An 18,678-nucleotide genomic window follows, 5' to 3' on the forward strand; every position below is an offset into this window, starting at 1 on the left:
TTTATTTTCGCCTTGCACACGCTGCTAAAATGATTCATTCTTCCACACTTATGACACGTTTTCCCATAAGTTGGACTCTCTATATCCATGGGTTCTTCCACATTTGCTACACTTAAATTGCTTTTTACTTCCTTCGTCGTTATTCAATTCTTCATTCTTCTCATTACTTTTATCATATTGCTTCTTCTTCCTGATAAAATCAATTGTAGCCTCTTCTTTGTTTCTTACACTCCGCAACTGCTTCTTAGTGGCCTCAGAATTTCTGCATATTTCTACCGCATTTTTCAACGTGATATTTTGTATGTTGAGCAATTTTTCTTGCACCTTCAAATCATTCGTGCCCAATATTATTCTGTCCACTAATATCGTATCTTCCTGGTCCGCATATTCACATAACTGTATTAATTTCTTGAGATCACCCAAAAATTGATCAAATGGCTCGTCTACTCCTTGATTGCGATTGTTGAACACAAATCTTTCATAGTTTTTTCTTGGGGCACAGTACCTTTTAAACTCGGCTACTACATCATCATATTTTTTCTTCTGCTCTTCTGTAAGCCTGAATGTATTACATATATTTCTATCCCCTCACTGCCTATAGTGTTCAGCAAGATGGCAATTTTAATTGGGTCTGCTTTCTTATTTTTTTCAGTTGCAATTAAGTATAACTCAAAATTCTGATAAAATCTCTTGAAATTATCACTGAGATTTCCATCAAATCTCATCGATTCCGGTAACCTTCCAGCACTCTCCATCGTTTATTGCCACGTTGCGCTTTGCAGGTTATCTTTCTGTTTCTTATCTTCTCAGATAACCTGCAGGCTTACTTTAGGTGTTATCCAATGTTCTTCCACGACTGCGCTATGTACTATTGTTGATAATTACTGTAGACTTGTTGTATTTCAATATGTTTATTTATTCAGAATATCTCAATTAATATACTAGTCTTCTTAAGACACTCCTCGCAACTCTCTCTGTCTCTACATCTACATGATGATGTCGCATCGTCCTACCAATCTCTGAGTAGCGTCACCTATACTTACTACAGATCCTGTCTCATAATAGGGAACTTACCTCTATATTATACATTTTTACATAAAAAATGTTTATTAATACGCATGCTACTCCTCCATTTATTAAAGTATAATATATGAAAAAAATGGTTTCTCATATACATTGCTAGTTCTTTTTTTCATTTTCGTCTTCACTTAAATTAAATCTGATTTACCTATATTTTCTAAAATAATTGTGTGAATTTCGCAGCGACTTATATTTCCCGAATACATTATTGTGCTTCTATTCAGGTTGAACTAACAAGGGAACGGTCGGAAGTGTCCCTACCCGATTTGGATGCGCTTTGGATATGTTGTTGAGCATCAAAAAATATTAGACTCGTATTTTTTTTTGCTGCTTATCTCAACGTTTATTGGTTGAAAAAACCCGATTTGGAACCTACCCGATTTGGATGCGCTTTGAATATGTTGTTGAGCATAAAAAAACATTAGACACGTGTTTTTTTTTGCGGCGTATCTCGACGTTTAGGGGTTGAAACAACCTCTCGAAAATAACGGATTTTATAGTTTTTTGCGAATATCTTCGAACATGTAAGGCGTAACGACAAAAAATTTGTACGAAATGTTTATGGCTTTTTGTGCTCTTTACAATGGCGTAATCAGATTTTTCAAATTTGTCACATTTTTTAATTTAACTCCACCCCCACCTATTATTTTTGCCATGTAATTTTAAATCTTTTCACCCACGTTTCTGAAGCTTTGAATCCTGCCGCATTTTCCTCTTCTTGTGCTCGAGAAGCCCATCGTGCGATGTCAATATCATGAATAATAATTCCTCTTTCAAGAGCTTTATTAAAACAATTTAATGTATATGCAGAAATTTTTTCTAATTTTTCCAACCTACTACCACCTTCACTAATTTGGATCTCCCATCGTCGTAGTTGTCGTATTGATGTAACTTTTCTGAACCTTCTTTTAACTCCTTCAAACGATTTTCCCCTTGTTTTACCACTCCTCCAGTATTCCACAGCTTGCCTTTTATAGTCATTTGATATTGTTGCCTCAACAGAGCTGCAAATAACTTCTTCCGGAAGATATACTTTACCATCATCTTCTTCAAATGAATCAACTCTTTCCGGTTCTGGAATCTCATATGTATCATAAAAACCTAAAGTTTCTTCCTCTTCTACGTAAAATTCTTCGTTTTGTATTTCAAGCAGCATACGTTCAATGTTTTCTTTTACTTTTTCTTCCTCCGAAGTTATCGGACTTGGTGAATAGTTGAAAGCAGTGAAAGTTGCAGAAAGTAGCATTATTACATTGTGTGGATTAAACTTCATTCTGAAAGATATTAAAATTAAATATTTGTCTCGAACTTTAATTATATAAATAAATACGCACTTTATAATTAATGGAGTGGTTTTTATGTTAGGTTTGATACCGTCTCTTTCTCTTCTTTATTTCTTGATTACAAAAGGTATGTGAATCAAAATGTAATTAATCAAAACTGAATAATAATTCTGCGTTTTGCGTGTGTAATGACAATAGAGAGACAGCAATAAAAAATATTGAAATATTCTGATACTCTGACAAGGAGGTAATCTGAAATTTGAAGCAAACAAAAAAAATTAACTTTATTAACTAAAAATAATTTTTTCACAACACCTCCACGGAAAGTTCGACTTTCCATGCTTGGACTTTCCTCCCTAGGAAGGAAAGTGGTTACTTTCCGCCCGCTATGCCGCCCTAGCGTGAAATTGGTCACTTTCGCCCCTCTCTAGGCATGAAAGTCGAACTTTTCATTAGTGTTGTGAAAAATATCGTGTGCACCTCGGATCAAAAGCTTTTTCAGACTCGTGTGATTTGCCGCTCTCGCCTTTGGCTCGGGTGGCAAACTTCACACTCGTCTGAAAAACGCTGCTTTCTCTCGGTGCACAATATACTATAGTAGGTGCTTACAACGTGACATTTTATGAACAAAAAAGATTATATAGTCACTGGCAAGACTGGCAAAGATTGAGTAAGAGCTGAATAAAAAGTTATATTCAATATCAAAGAAAAAAGTAACAAGCGTAAGAAACCAATAAAAATTAACAATAAAAATGCACTTACATGTTCACAAAACGACAGCGTACAACACAGTTCTTTACACTTCAGACTTATGATCTGAAATGCTTGCTTTTCGGAATTATGACACAAGCAAATGATATTCAAATGCGTGAATTTGGTTGTTGATTTTGTTGTGCCGTAACCGGGATAGTATATTATTGTAGCGGTTAATGTGACGCACGTGTTCGTTCAGATTATGATTTGCGACTGCCCGCCCGATCTTACAATTCGGCGGTATTTATAATGTCGGAGTCGACATTCCGTTGCTAGTCTAGGACTCTCGAAATAGCGTTAACCTCTCGCTGTCAGTGCCTTGCGCTGGCCTTTGCATCAGCGCTTTCGGTCATCCCGGAGTTGAAATGGAAATTTTTAAGCGTACGGCGCAACTGAACAGAAATAACGCAACACCTACCTACAGCGCGACGCCTATACCACATATCATCTCGTCTTGCCAAAAATCTAATAATGGTCTCATAATAAAAATACACATGGATGTATTTGGCATTTGACGCTCTTAAATTTGCGTTGGAAAAATTGTTATATTTGGCAAAAATAATAGGTGGGGGTGGGGTTAAATTAAAAAATGTGACCAATTTGAAAAATCTGATTACGCCATTTAAAGAGCACAAAAAGCCATAAACATTTCGTACAAATTTTTTGTCGTTACGCCTTATATTTTCGAAGATATTCGCAAAAAACTATAAAATCCGTTATTTTCGAGGGGTTGTTTCAACCCCTAAACGTCGAGATACGCCGCAAAAAAAAAACACGTGTCTAATGTTTTTTGATGCTCAACAACATATTCAAAGCGCATCCAAATCGGGTAGGTTCCAAATCGGGTTTTTTCAACCAATAAACGTCGAGATAAGCAGCAAAAAAAAATACGAGTCTAATATTTTTTGATGCTCAACAACATATCCAAAGCGCATCCAAATCGGGTAGGGACACTTCCGACCGTTCCCTTGTAAAACAAAGAACTAACTGTAAGGCATTATTGAGCTGTTGACAAACCATACATATACAATTGACATACTGCGATAAATAAACAAAAGAAGACAAAGCTATCATCTATTGTCATTACTAATCTCATGAACTAGTAATATATGCGGTGTCTCTTTGCGTATACTTGGCGCGAGACACTACCGCGTCTCTGGATTCTACCACTAGGCGCTACCACATTGTGTGGTTTATTTTGCAAGGAGCAGCTATGATTCGAGCAACTAATACTTTTTTTTTATTATTTTCTATGCTTTGTAATCTTTGTTATGAGATAAGAAAGAATGCGTCACTCTGCGTCGCACTTTTTATAGGGTAGAAGTACCGGTTTTGGCCACTGCACCGGTTATGGCCACCACGAACACTTTCGAGGATTTTTCGTGTCTACACATAGTCAGTGACTGTTCAAAGCTGTCATTTTTCGAGACGTTATATATTTAAGCAGCATTCAAGGTGGAAACAACGTGCATTTGTAATTGTTTTTTTTATTATACTTAATAAAATAGTGTACGTTGTGACAAGAAGGATACGAATATTCCAATCGTTACGTCAGCCGAGAAGACGTCGAGGTAAGATGTGCAACATTTTTAGGTTACGTAATTGTATAATAGCGCCCGGGAAGTTTACATATCTTCTTCTTCTTCTTCTTCTTTTATGGCCTTCGAGCTGTACAGCTCCAAAGATGGCCAGGGCGAACCACTCGTCGTAGAAACCGCGGGCGGTTTGTCCAGTCAATGTCGTAGGCCACGGATGGCACAGCTTCAAGAAGGTAAACCGGACGGTGGTCACCGCGCGCGACGACACGCAAGTCCGGCACGAACGTAGCGTTACGGCCCCCACTCCCTGCGCGTGAAGGAGGTTAAGGCTGAAGGTCCATAGATTTACAAACAGCAAGAAGGAGGCGAATGAATCGATGAGTAGGATTACATAAGAAAGGAAGAATGTCACTAGAGTGAGGAATAAATTCCTCCATGTATCTAACTAAGCGCGAGGCTTTATCGGAGTACAGAGAGCAATTAAAAATGACGTGATTCATATCTTGTTTGAGATTGCCGCAAGGGCATACACCGGAATCTATTATATTTTTTCTAGCTAGGCTGTGGTTTAGGTTGTAGTGTCCACTGCGCAGTCTATTAATTAAGACTATTTCTTTACGCTTGAATGGTTTTTTATGAAACCAAGGACGGTCTTTACCTGTATGAAAATTGTTATAAAAATATATGCCCTTGAAAGAACCGCAACAGCGTAAGTACTCGCTAACCCGTTTACGGAGGGTTTCCCTAGCAACTGAATAGAAATCAGAGTGCGGAATTCTAAAATCAGGAACATAGCCTCTTCTCGAGGCAGTTTTAGCAGTTTTGTCTGCGATTTTGTTACCAGAGATACCCCGGTGGGCTGGGATCCAAATTAGACGAAGGTTGGTGCCTTTGGTCAAAAGTTGATATGCCTTTTCCTTAATCCAAGGGACAATGTAATTTTGCTGGTTTGCCGCGTTCGAGCAAACGTTCTCCAACACGCTTTTGGAGTCTGAAAAAATTACAACTTTTTCAAAGTCTTGCTGCCAGATGATGATGAGCGCCTGGAGGATGGCCCAAGCCTCAGCGGAGAAAATGGTGGTCTCCATTGGCAGTTTGTGCATGACCTGAATCTTTAATTCAGGCGAATATATACCTGCGCCGACAAATCCCGAATCATCCTTAGAGCCGTCCGTGTAAAACGTGATGGCGTCCCTCCTTAAATCTTTCGTACACTCTAGGAAGAGAGAATTCACATTTTGTATGTCCGGATGAAAAAACAAAGGCGTATACTGAATATTGTGGATCAGTGATGGGAAACTGTGGCTGAATACCGGCAGAGATACGGTTTGATGAATTTTACTCGTCTTTCCGATGATGGCATGGAAGTACCTGAACGAGGGGATGATCTTGCAAGCCTTCTCACGGTTGCGAGGAGATCTGGTGAGCGGGATCAGCTCGTCCAAACCGATGGTAACCGGGCTAAACTCTTGCGCAATATTCTTGAGGACCAGTTTAGCAGTCAAGTAATTAAATCTGTAGTGCAGTGGAGGCTCCTTGGCCTCATCTAATAAGACATTTATCGGCGTGGATTGCCGATAACCGTAAGCAGTGCGAATAGCCTTGTATTGTATCCTTTGGAGTTTTTCAAATATGGTCAGGTTACTAGACAATTGAAAGACTTGACAACCGTAATCTATATTGCTCCTAATGATGCCTTTGTATACCATCATAAGATGTTGGGGATGGGCTCCCCACCAAACCCCGGCCAGAGCAGACATAATGTTGAGAGCTTTTCTGCATTTGGTTATGACATGAGTGAAATGCGGTTTGCCGCTTAATTTGGAGTCGATGAATATGCCCAGAAATTTTACTACTTCACTATAGTTGATTGAGTCGCCGTTGATAACAATGTCAGGGATGAAGAGAGGCAAGGTCCTTTTACGTGAGAATATTATTGCTTGAGATTTGACCGTCGAGAGCGAAAGTCCTTTGCTCGAGAGGAAGGCTGAGATTTTCTGTATTGACTCGTTAATGGCCTGTATGGCCTTGTCGAGATTTTTATCAGTTGAGTAGATAACAATGTCATCGGCATATAATAATATTTTGCAGTTAGGGTTGATCAACCGAACGATATCTCTGAAGTAGATGTTAAAGAGCGTCGGGCTCAGAATCGATCCCTGGGGTGTTTCCTTTCTTGCGTGAAAAGGACCAGACTTGACGCCGTTCTGGACGTAAAAGATTGTCCTATTCCCAGTTAGGTTGAGAGTGAACTTGCGGAAGCGAGCTGGAACTCCTTCATTATAGAGATCCCGGATTAGTATGTGAGGAAGAACATTGTCGAAAGCGCCGTCGATGTCCAGGAAAGCGGACGCCGTGTAAGCTCCCTTGAGGAAGCCCGCCTTGATGTCATTAGTTAAGGCTATGACACTATCCAAACATGATCTAGCATTCCTGAATCCAAGCTGAGCATCGGAGAGCAGGTCGTTGTGCTCAAAATGCCACCTTAATCGGTTATAGAGGCACTTTTCCAGAATTTTAAGGACACAGGAAATGAGCGAGATTGGCCTTACTCCCTTGCCGCCAGGCTTAGGTATAAATATTAAGAGCGACGTGTACCAGTCTTCCGGAAAGGATCCACTGCACAAAAGGCCGTTGAAGACGACACGAAACTTTTCCCAAAGGAACTCAGGGAATGATGCAAGGACATTGTAGTCCAGTTGATCTAGACCAGGTGCTGACTTCTTTTTTGCAGATTTTAGACCTGTATGGATTTCCTCACTTGTGATCGGCTCGTCCAGCCAGGCGGCGGTTCGTTCTGCGTTGCGGGAATCTTCCTCCAGCATTTCCTCCAGCGAAAGATCCCTGAGCGAACATGAGGGGGGACATAGCTTTGTCATTGCAGCTTGAGTCAATCTCTCCTCCTCGACAATATCACAGTTGGGACGAGTAGCTTGGTTCTGGTTTTTGAAAGACTTGACGAATCTCCATACTTGTTGGATGGGGGTTTTGGCATTGAATGTGGCGCAGAGGTCTTTCCATCCGCGGGTTTTTTCCCGTTTAAGTGTGCGTCTTGCAACAGCAACAGAACGTTGATATTTCAACAGATTTTCTAGTGAGTCTGCTTCTTAAAATTTTTGGCGGCGATTTTGCGATCGTTAACTGCCGTCTCGCACGCGTCATTCCACCATGGAGCCGGGAATTTCTTACGTTTAGCTGAGAAGCTGGAGGGAGAAGTGTTCTTCTTTTGGAGAGCGGACGCAATGCAAGTTTTGATAATGGATATCAGTTGAGAGTATGCGTTTGGTGCATTGCTAACATCAACATCCTCTACACTCTGTCTTTCCTTATTCAGAAGCAAGGTTAGATCCGCAAGTGAATCCTTGTTAAACTTGAGTTTATGGGAAAATTTAAGTTTAGGAGTGATCGCGCGGACTGTTTATACGGATGATAATGGGAAGGTGGTCGCTGCCTCCCAAATATCTATTATGCTCGTGATCGTAAATACAGACGGCAGCCAGGTTGGCGGAAACGATCGACAGATCGATAACCGAGTTGATGTTATTAGATAAGTTATAATAAGTGGGGGTTCCGTCGTTAAGAATAGTCAGGTTGTAATCAGCGATGGCGGTCGCAATAGTTTCGCCGATTGTGTCCGTTCTCTTATCCAGCCAGTCCGGGTGGTGGGCATTAAAGTCACCCATAAAGATGGCAAATTTGTATTGTTGGGCGTGATTGAAGAGGTTATTGAAAAAGGAAACCGGGGTATCCTGTCCAGTATGTCGGTACATATTACAGACAAATAGTTCCTGATTTAAGAAGGGCACAGTGAACGCAACCAATTCTACTGAGGGATCAGCGAGATCCGTCAGATCGCAAAGAGAATATGCATAACAGTTTCTAAGGAAGGTGCAGACTCCTCTAGAGCCAGCCGCGTCCGCATCAAGCCTAATCGCATTAAAACCCTTAAGATCAAAGGGTTTGTCAGTAACTAATAGAGATTCCTGAAGACAAATTATGTCGTATTTGTGGGCTATGGCCCTAATCTCGGGTAACTTATTACGTATGCCTCTGCAATTCCATTACAATATGTTGGTAGGACCTGCAAGAGACTGATTGGAAGTAATCTTACTACCTGCGAAGATAATTGGTAGAACTCACATCAATAGGGGGAGAGGGAGCGGAATCAAGGGGGGAGGAAGAGGACAAGCCGTAAGATCCTCCTGTAGGGAGATTCATAAAAAAGGGACTAAGGTAAGTCAGCGCATAACTGAGTTCATTTATGATGTTAGATAAATGACAGAACATTTCCTGTTGGTTGTACGAAGAAGGGAGAGTTTCTGAGGAAGACGTGTCTGGGTTAGAGGTGTGAATAGCGTTATCGGAGGGTGTTTCGGGAGCAATAAGTTCCTTATCCGGAACTGGGGGTGAGTTAGGATTTTCTTCATTGGATCTGCCGTTCGGAAAGATCAGCTCGTTCCGGTGTACAAAAGGGAAAGAAAAGCTTGATCTGTTGCGGTTTTTGGAGATACTAGGAAGATTGGGCGAGAAATTAACGCGTCGCGAGGAGGAGGAACTCGTATGGGGAGTCGAGCTGCGGGGTTTTGATAACGCACTAGAATAGGAGGCGGGACTGTTGCAGTCTTGGAGGTTTTGCAGCGCTGCGAAACTGTTGTAAGAGGAGAAGGAGGGGGACAGGGGGGGGAATATGGGAAGGAAGGGGAGGGGTTTGAGTTGCGTTTGGGAGAAGGGAGGTTAGGAAAGTTAACAAAGTCAAATCTTGAATCTGAACCGTTATCGGAAAATTTGGAAGCATCGTTAATCTTTTTTTTTGCTTCAAACAGAGGCAAGTTTTTAGTGGCAGCAAGAGCATATGCCTTTTGGAGTTGGACAATTATGGGGCATTCAAATGATTTGGCAAGGTGAGGCCCGCCGCAATTTATGCATTTATTTTGTGCAGGTTTATCGGGACATTCTATGTCAGAATCGTGTTTATCTTTTCCACAAAAGATGCATCTAGGCTTGCTCTTGCAGGACTTACCAATATGACCTGCCCGGTAGCAGGTGAAGCAAATTTTTACCTTGGGAACGAATGGAGAGACCGAATGTCTTACCTTAAATATAGCAACCGATCCCGGGAGGATATGACCGGCAAACTTGACGCAGACCGTGCGCGAGGGTTCATATTCGAAAGAATTGCCGTCTTTGACACGGCGGTTAAGTCTATGAGCTTCAATGGCTTTAGGATTAGATTCAATTTCGCCGAGCAAGTCTTCGATCGAGATTGATTGGGGAATATCCCTTATGATACCGGTTCGGACGTTTCTATATGAGGGGATAAACGCTTTGAGGTTATATTTAACCAACGATAGATCGTCGATGAGCCTATTGGCAGCCTCGGCATTCGTGAAAGTGGCCTGAACGTGGCCTTTACTGACTTTCTTAATCTCTAGTAATCCGGTTTTGACAATTTGCATCACGATGCGACCGATTAAGAGAGGATGCGTATTCATAGGCTTGGGGGTATCGGATTCCGAATCCGGATCATTATCAATTGCGCGTATGTGAACGATGTATGGTTTTAGGTCGACTGACGTATAGCGAGAGTTAATTGACTTACGGGCCGCCGTGGGCGAGGCCGAACTTGAATTCGATTTATTGTCTGAAGCACTGTTTTCGCTGTTACCTTTTGATAAGGATCTGCTGTTCTTACTTGCACGGGAATCGTGAGTGTCGTTTGCCGCTCGCTTCCTTTTCACATCGACGGAAGAATCATTCGGTATTTGACCGGAAGAGGACTGCGCAGTAGACACAAAGGTTATGCTATCGTTACAATCTCGGGCAGCGAGATTCATATCTGACGAAATCGTCGGCGGGACGAAGTCTAGACTATTGGGTGAATCCGAGAGTGAGATATCGACATCCATGCCATCGATTATTACGAAATTATTAATAGTCGCTTCGAAATTCTCATGGACAGGAAAGGGGATAGAGGCATTAATGGCGGTGTGCGAACGCGTGCGCGAACCCGAGCGCGATCTCGACTGCGAGCGCGACGGATCCGACGCAGAACGTGAGCGATTACACGAAGTTGGATGATCGCGAGAACGGTGATAATTATTGGAAGAATCACGATCGTAAGGCGAGGAAGTACGGGGAGGTAGCAGCGGATTCCCTCCCCCCTCGTTAACGCAAGAGGCCGTGGCCTCTTGGATGTTGTTACCGTGCACGATAATTCGATTCCTTAGATTCACGCGTGTAAGATTAATAGAGAGTGCTGACGAATATTCGTCAGCAGTGCACGATAAGGGACGGCGAGAAATCGTCCGTCACACGCGGGAGACACTCACACCGCGATAAAAGATTCACTACGACGAAATTACAGCCGAGCTGAGAAACCGCACACGTCCGTTTACGACCGTGGCCAGCGCGCGAATCCCAAGTTTACATATCGGTAGTGCAACATTTCTCTAAGAGGTTCAAAGTGTTCAAAAGCGAAAATACTAAAAATATTCGTATTAATAACGATGGCCATAATCGGTACATTAAATTATCCCTTTGCCCCAGTTTTGGCCATCCTATTAAAACTGGTGCTTACTTGTCAAAATTAGATATTATACAAGATCTGTTTTTTATAACTGAACTGGCTGCATTAGTTCAGAGTTTCTTTTTCCTTCCACACAATGTAGAGGGAGAAAAATAAACTCTCTAAACTAATGCAGCTAGTTCAGCTATAAAGAACAGACCTATCGTAGCATAATATTTAATGTTTTTACTTTATTTAATGATTCCTGGTGGTAATTGAAATTTATTTGCGGTTCTAGGCTACAATGCCGCCACGAAAAAAATCAACACAAAAAAAAAAGAGCCAGTGAAGAAAAGAAAATTTTTTACATACTCTCTGCAGCAAGTGCAAAATGCTTTGGATGCTATACACAGTGGGACTCCTGTTTCACTAGCAAGTAAAATGTTTGATGTTCCACGTACAACATTGAGACGGAATATTGAAAGCTCTGTGCCAGAAACATTGGGACACACGGGCCCTTATAGCACTGTATGTGTATCGAAACATTGATTCAAGTGCATGGCCATAAGTGGGGCAGTAGGAAGCCACAACCAGTACAAGCATGGCCAAAACTAGTGAAAATGCACTTAACTTCTTTTCCCTCGTTTTTTATTGTCTTAGAGTCATTTTAACATTTTTACGATAAAAAAAACGAAAATATATTCCTCTAAATTGGACAATATATATGTGAAAGGCCGCTGTAGTAATAATTATTCGAATCTGAAGCGTTTCAAGATGGTAATATGCTTAAAGTGGCCAAAACCGGTACTTCTACCCTATTGACAATTTTATTCATATCCGTTCGTAAAATTTTTACTGTTTAAAAAATATGGTAATTATGTAGTAATACGGACCACCCTCCGATGACCTTGATATTGACATATGTTGTCAAGGTAACCCTCCTGAGTGACCTTCGAAAGGTTTTAGCCGTCGCTCGTTATTCGTTAAAAAGTTATTAACAAAAAAATTTTGGAAAATATAGCAGCTAATTTGAGTATTGGAAGGCATAAATGACTAATGAAAAAGTCGAAATAGTTCACGCATACACTTTCCACGCGAAACGAGTTGTCACATGGGTTCGTGGCGTGCTTTACGAGCTCGTTTAAGTAGAGGTGATATTAAACAAGATAAGTTAGTCGATCATCTGTGTGAATATTTGCGGCAATATACAATAAACGAGCTCGTAAAGCACGCCACAAACCCATGTGACCACAGAAGGGCGGAACCTACTGCCTCCACGCATATACTTTCCACGCGAAACGAGTTGTCACATGGGTTCGTGGCGTGCTTTACGAGCTCGTTTAAGTAGAGGTGGTATTAAACAAGATAAGTTAGTCGATCATCTGTGTGAATATTTGTGGCAATATACAATAAACGAGCTCGTAAAACACGCCACGAACCCATGTGACCACAGAAGGGCGGAACCTACTGCCTCCACGCATATACTTAAAAAATAACTATTTTTTGTGTCTAAAAAGTTTTAAATATTGAGAGACATAAACGATCAATATTACATCTTTTTTTTAAAGCAGAGAATACCTCGTTTCGTGTGAAAGTCGCTACGTTACCAAAACACAACATTTAAAGCAGTGAATAAAGTATTCTCTACTTCAGAAAAAAATTTACTTGTTTTGGTAAAGCAGCGACTTTCTCGCGAAATAAAGTATTCTCTGCTTTAACAAAAAGACTTCAATTTATCAACAATTTACTGCTTTAAATGTTGTGTTTTGGTAAAGCAGCAACTTTCACGCGAAACGAGATATTCTCTACTTAAAAAAGAAAAAGACGTAATATTAGTTATTTATGCCTCTCAATACTTAAAATAACTGCTATATTTTTGAAACTTTTTTTGTTAATAACTTTTTAACGAATAACGAGCAACGGCTAAAACCTTCCGAAGGTCACTCAGGAGGGTGACCTTGACAACATATGTCAAGGTCAAGGTCATCGGAGGGTGGTCCGTATTACTACATAATTACCAAAAATATATTATAAATGTTAATAAAAACAGTATATTGCATTTTCTATTACAATATATGTTAGAATAAGACCTTATTAAGTTGTCATTCAAAGGAATTTAAAAAAATTTATAGAATATTATTATTGTGGGAGACTAAGAGCGGCAGTGTGGTCTAGTGGTAGAGCGCCAGACTCGTAATCTGAAGAACCAGGTTCGAGTCCACTAGAGCATGTAAACATGGAATTTATTTTCCGAAAGCTGCGCCCTCCGTGCAAGATAGGCTCTTGTGCGGAGCAAACTGGGCTCCGTCTTTCGGAAAGAGACGTTAAGCCGTTGGTCCAAAGGGTTAAGTGAGAGGAGAAGGGTTCCCTGGTAACCATCTCCGATAGAAAACGATTGAAAACGGCTATATCTGTATTGTTTTTAATCGTATCTTATCGGTTCTATCGTTGCATATTTAGAAGACAGATAAAACATTAATCGAATCGAATCGGTTTCTATCGTTTTAGATCCGAATAAGGAAATAACTATACAAATTTTATAGTTATGAATCGTTTTCTATATGTACAATTATTGCCCGTCTGAATCAATCGTATATACACGATATAGTATATATCGTTATTTATGGTAATAATTTTACCGTATGCATTAATACGGATATATAAAAATAAAATGATAGACATCTCATCGATATTTATATGACTTAACTGAACCAACACATCTATCGTTTCTTATCAGGATTTTCTGACATACAACTTATCATCTTCTTTACGGCAGCAAATCGGTTCGTTTTCTATCGTATATCAATGATATAAATTGAATCCGCATCAACCAAATCAGCGATTAGTTCGCGACAATGCCGCTAGGCCGCGCATGATGGAAAGCGCTTCTCGTATTTAAAATACATCCAGTCATAATATATAAGCAGACCCCCTGCGAGGCGAAAAGCAGAGAAATCCAGTATCGTAACTGGAGGGATCTCTTCCTATAAGGACCTCCTGGCGGTAGCCGTCTCGGACACCGAACACCGAGCCCAGCGGCCTCCGACTCCTGGCGCTAGTTGCCCCGTTCCCGGCATTCTTCAAAACGATAAAAACCGATTGAAAGAAATGAATCGGTATGAATCTGTTTCCTTAATTCACGATTCGTAACGATTGAAATGGATTGACTAAAACCGATTCAAACGATTCATTAACCATATTAAAAACGATAGAAACTGATGTGCAGTTGATAAGACATTTACGATAGAATCCCAAGTATTTTGTAACGTGAGTTTCTGATGGAGTATCGTAAATAAACGATTCACTAACCATATTAAAAACTATAGAAACTTATGTGCAGCTGATAAGACATTTACAATAGGATCCCAAGTATTTTGTAACGTGAATTTCTGATAGAGTATCGTAAATAAACGATTCACTAACCATATTAAAAACGATAAGAAATTTTTTATCGTTTTCTATCGTTGGCGGTTATCAGGGTTGGGAGAAGGTGAAGGGATTGTTTGCGGAAGGATTAAAGGTGAAGGTGGAGGTAAAAGAGGTAAGCGTGATAGGACAGAGAGGGGACTGGGTGACGATATTAGTAAAGATGGGGAATGAGGAGGATAAGTGGAAGGTATTGGAGGTAAGGAGAAAGGAAGGGAGCAGATTAAGGGTGAAAATGGACGAGGATAAATCGGTGGAGACGAGGGTAAAGAGAAAGAGAGGAGAAAGAAAGGAGAAAAGAAAGGAGAGAGGAGGAAAGCAGGAGTTCGAAGAGGACCGAAAAGGATGGAGGAGAATCTGTATTTGTAAAGGGTTGGGTACGTCCCTAAAAAAGGCCACAGTGTATTAGATTGTAAACCCTACGGGGAAAGCAATAAATCATTACATACATACATACATACATACATACATACATACATACATATTGTGGGAGACAGCACAATATCATAGTTGTAAAATAGTATAAAAAGCGTGCATAAGATTGTCTGACTTTAAGGAAGTATTTCAAAGTTGCAATGCATATTCATAAAATAATTATTGCATAAATTAGTTCACTAAATATTTGATATAATATAATTTCATATTTGAATACTCTATTAAATATTTGAAAATTTGGCTTTTGGCCAGGTTTTTGAGATTTAGGACCACTGTGATGTCGAAACGACGTCCAAATTAGCTTAAACGTCGAAATAAGCTCGATAACGCTGGCAAGGGTTAAAAAAACTCAACGTTTGTTTGAATTTCAACATATTTTCGAATAATCTTAAATGAACTGACATAAAATGATAGACAGTCACTCCTGTTACTGTTTTGTTTAATTTTACTGTTATAATTCTGTGCACATCCGTTTATATGTAAAATCCTGATTCGAGATCGAAATGATATCAATATGATACTTTTAATCCGATGTTGAAATGACTCATCGATTCGACATCGATTTGATGTCGATTTGATGTCGATTTGACGAGTCACTTCTTACTGATTGTGAGTAAGAATTCCTATATAGAGCACAGATGCTTCCATTCACATTGCAGAAACGTTGCAACATTGCAAAACGGCGAATATTCACATACGATCGACAATAATATTTTTAATTTTTTTAATTTTAATTTTCTTGATATGATTAGTTGAATTATTTTGTATACCTATGTACTGAAAAAGACTAAGTAAAGCCAAAACGTTTACTTTTGATTATTTTTTTATCTTTTTAGTTATGTTGTGTGAATAAATTAATTTATTAAAATAACATCTTTATATTTAGCTCGTACAGTTGACCCATTTACCACATTATTATTAATATTATTAATATTTATTATATCAAAATTTTTGTTACATTGTTTTTAATATTTACCAGTTAATATATCATTACAAGATTTCTGGACACTATAAAGATGTGTTATATACAAGTATAAGCAAGAAGAAAGTGTTAGAGTCAGAATCCCCACTAGGACGTTCGATTTATATTTTATTTTTTAATTGTAATGTAATTTAGTTTTGTATAACACACACACATACACACACATACACACCACACACATATCTAGCTAAAAATTATGTAAAATCCATTTATAATCACAATTGTAATAATAGCGGGCAAGAAGCTAATCAGAATAATTTTCCCCACAAAAATTCTGCCCGATCACTTCCGAACTAGTGTAACATCCACGAAGAATCCACACACATTACACATGCATCCGACACTCACACCTATCATAAATAAATTTAATTCCACGTTTTATTTTGCCTGATTTTCATTTATTGTTCACCTAGCTTATATTGTTAATAAATGTTTTATTTATGTAAAATATAAATTTCCATCTACATTCATACTTTTATAATTTAAAACCTCAACAACAACTCATTCCGCTTTCGAAGTCGCACAAGGTCTGATCCTAAGTTAAAGAAACTAAATTCTCTGACTCAAAACAGGACCGACGATCGCACCGCTCATGAAAGGTGTCCTACTCTCCTAGCGTCCTTACAGACGTTGACCCATCCTGAGCCATTGAAAATTGAAAGTGTGTTCGGCTCGCGCCACGCGCCTCAGTGCGTGTACTTGCGAGAGACAGAGTAAATATCTGCTTGCGTCCTTCCGTACCCCTGCCCCTCTGGTTAGCCTTTCCTTCGCTTCCCAGTTTTTCTTACCCGAATCCTGGGGTTTGGACGTAACAAATAAAAATTAAAAAAAGATATTTTAATATTTTGCAACATAAGAATAAAATTGATTAATATACGAAAGTATTATTGTATATTATCGAGGGTTGTTTGATAAGTTTGGTAAAAAAGCAAGTAAAACACATTTTTGAAAAAAAAAGTTTTTTTTATTTTTGTGGCAACTGCTAAACCGCTCGTTTCAAACAACTACCGAACGTGAACAACGCGTCACTTCTGGTTGAAATTTGATCTGGGGAGGGAAGTTTGAAGAGTGAACTTTCCAGGCATCACGTCACCAAATGGATTGTAACGCTATCTCATACAAATTTACCAAACTTATCAAACCACCCTCGTAATTTATTATAAGTATTATATATAAATAATGTAATAATAATATTATATATAAATAATTTACAAGGAAACGTATGGAAATATTCGTCTAAGAAAAAATCTTTAATTTCATTTTGGATTTTCGATATATTATAGAATATTAAAAATGATAAACGTGCATATCTATTTACAGTTACTTTCTTATATGCTTCAAAGAATTACCTCTCCAAGTTAACTCAATATGATTTTGAGAAAGTATTATGAAAACTAAAAAAATATATAGAAAACTGTTGTAAAAAAATTTTAATGACATTTAATAACTATTTGTATTTATATTTTTAGAAAATATTATACATTTTAATGTTTTTTTATTTTTAACAATTCTGGATAAATATATCCATAAATAGGGACCCACCTCCTATGACCTTGATTTTGTTATATATTATAGAGGTCACTCTCCTGAGTAACCTTCAAAAGATTTTAGTCGTCGCTCTTTTTTTTATATTAAAAAGTTATTAATTAAAAAAGTGATAAATATTTCCGTTTACACAGCCAGTCCCGATGACCTTGACCTTGACATATGTTGTCAGGGACATGACCCTAAGTAACTTTTCCTTATAACTTAATCGTCGCTCATTGCTTATTTAAAAGTTATGAAAAAAAGTTTGAAAAATATTCGAATTTGTGTTAATACTAAAGGAAGTAATTTGCTGATGTGTGTATGGGATAATGCATCTTTCCTTCTATAAATACAGATTATCTTTAGTTTCTCGCGTTTTCTATTTCTAATACTAAGTTTAAGTTGCGTGCGGTAAATTGTAACTAGCGTTCCGACGTTTCACTTCCACGTGTGGCGCATACACAACAAGTCACTAGCCGACACCAGGCGGCGTGCCTTTTCCGGCTACCAAGCGGCGCGCTCTCGATCGCCAGATACACACTGTAAGCGACACAAAGCACACAACCATTGTCGAGCGTGTTAAAATAAAGATTTTGTTTGCAAAGAAGATACGTTCACACTGCATCTCCCGATCACCTGCGGTTTCTCAACATATAGACTGTACACACGTAAGCGGTTTAGAGGCGGTAGCCCCTCCCCCGCAGGCAAGAGTAGGTGGGGGTGGACCTCGGTTCGCGTGGAAAGTTGAAAACCCGAACCGTACAATGACAGACCTTATTTCGCCCTGTAAGCAGAGGTAGGATGGGGTAGATCAAAGCAAAAATCACCCCACTCCATCCCAGCCTGCATATAGGGCAAAACAAGGTCTATCATTTGTTGTGCCGCGTCGCCGGTTGGTGACAGCTTACGGCAAAACGTTTATTATTTCTGGGATTTCTTGACCTTACGAGTTGGAACTCGACAAGCACAGGCGGGCAGACTAGGAAGGGTTCGGGTTCGTAGGTGGAACGGGGTGTAGGCGTCGTTAAATTAACTTCACTTCGTTTTACCTTACGTTGGAGCTTTATTTCAGCGTCTCCTTACATTTACTAGTTTACACTTGGCTTTGCCTTCTGCACTTACTACTACTCGTCCGTACTTCGTTATAAT

At 39.3% G+C, this 18,678-nt stretch overlaps 2 protein-coding genes across 4 annotated transcripts in view; one reads left to right on the forward strand and one right to left on the reverse strand.

Moving 5' to 3' along the window:
* LOC139780518 (neprilysin-1-like) overlaps nucleotides 1-18,678 on the forward strand; it is a 127,692-nt gene that overhangs the window by 20,980 nt on the left and 88,034 nt on the right. The gene's annotated exons all lie outside the window — the stretch shown is intronic.
* Nucleotides 1,452-4,144, reverse strand: LOC139780520 (uncharacterized). Its single transcript, XM_071719182.1, has one exon. The coding sequence runs from the start codon at nucleotides 2,351-2,353 to the stop codon at nucleotides 1,724-1,726; it is 630 nt and encodes a 209-aa protein (XP_071575283.1). The 5' UTR covers nucleotides 2,354-4,144; the 3' UTR covers nucleotides 1,452-1,723.

This window comes from Temnothorax nylanderi, unplaced genomic scaffold (genome assembly GCF_030848795.1).
Source record: "Temnothorax nylanderi isolate EJ_2023f unplaced genomic scaffold, tnyl_v1.0 TNYL_tig0282_pilon, whole genome shotgun sequence".
Lineage (NCBI taxonomy): Eukaryota > Metazoa > Arthropoda > Insecta > Hymenoptera > Formicidae > Temnothorax > Temnothorax nylanderi.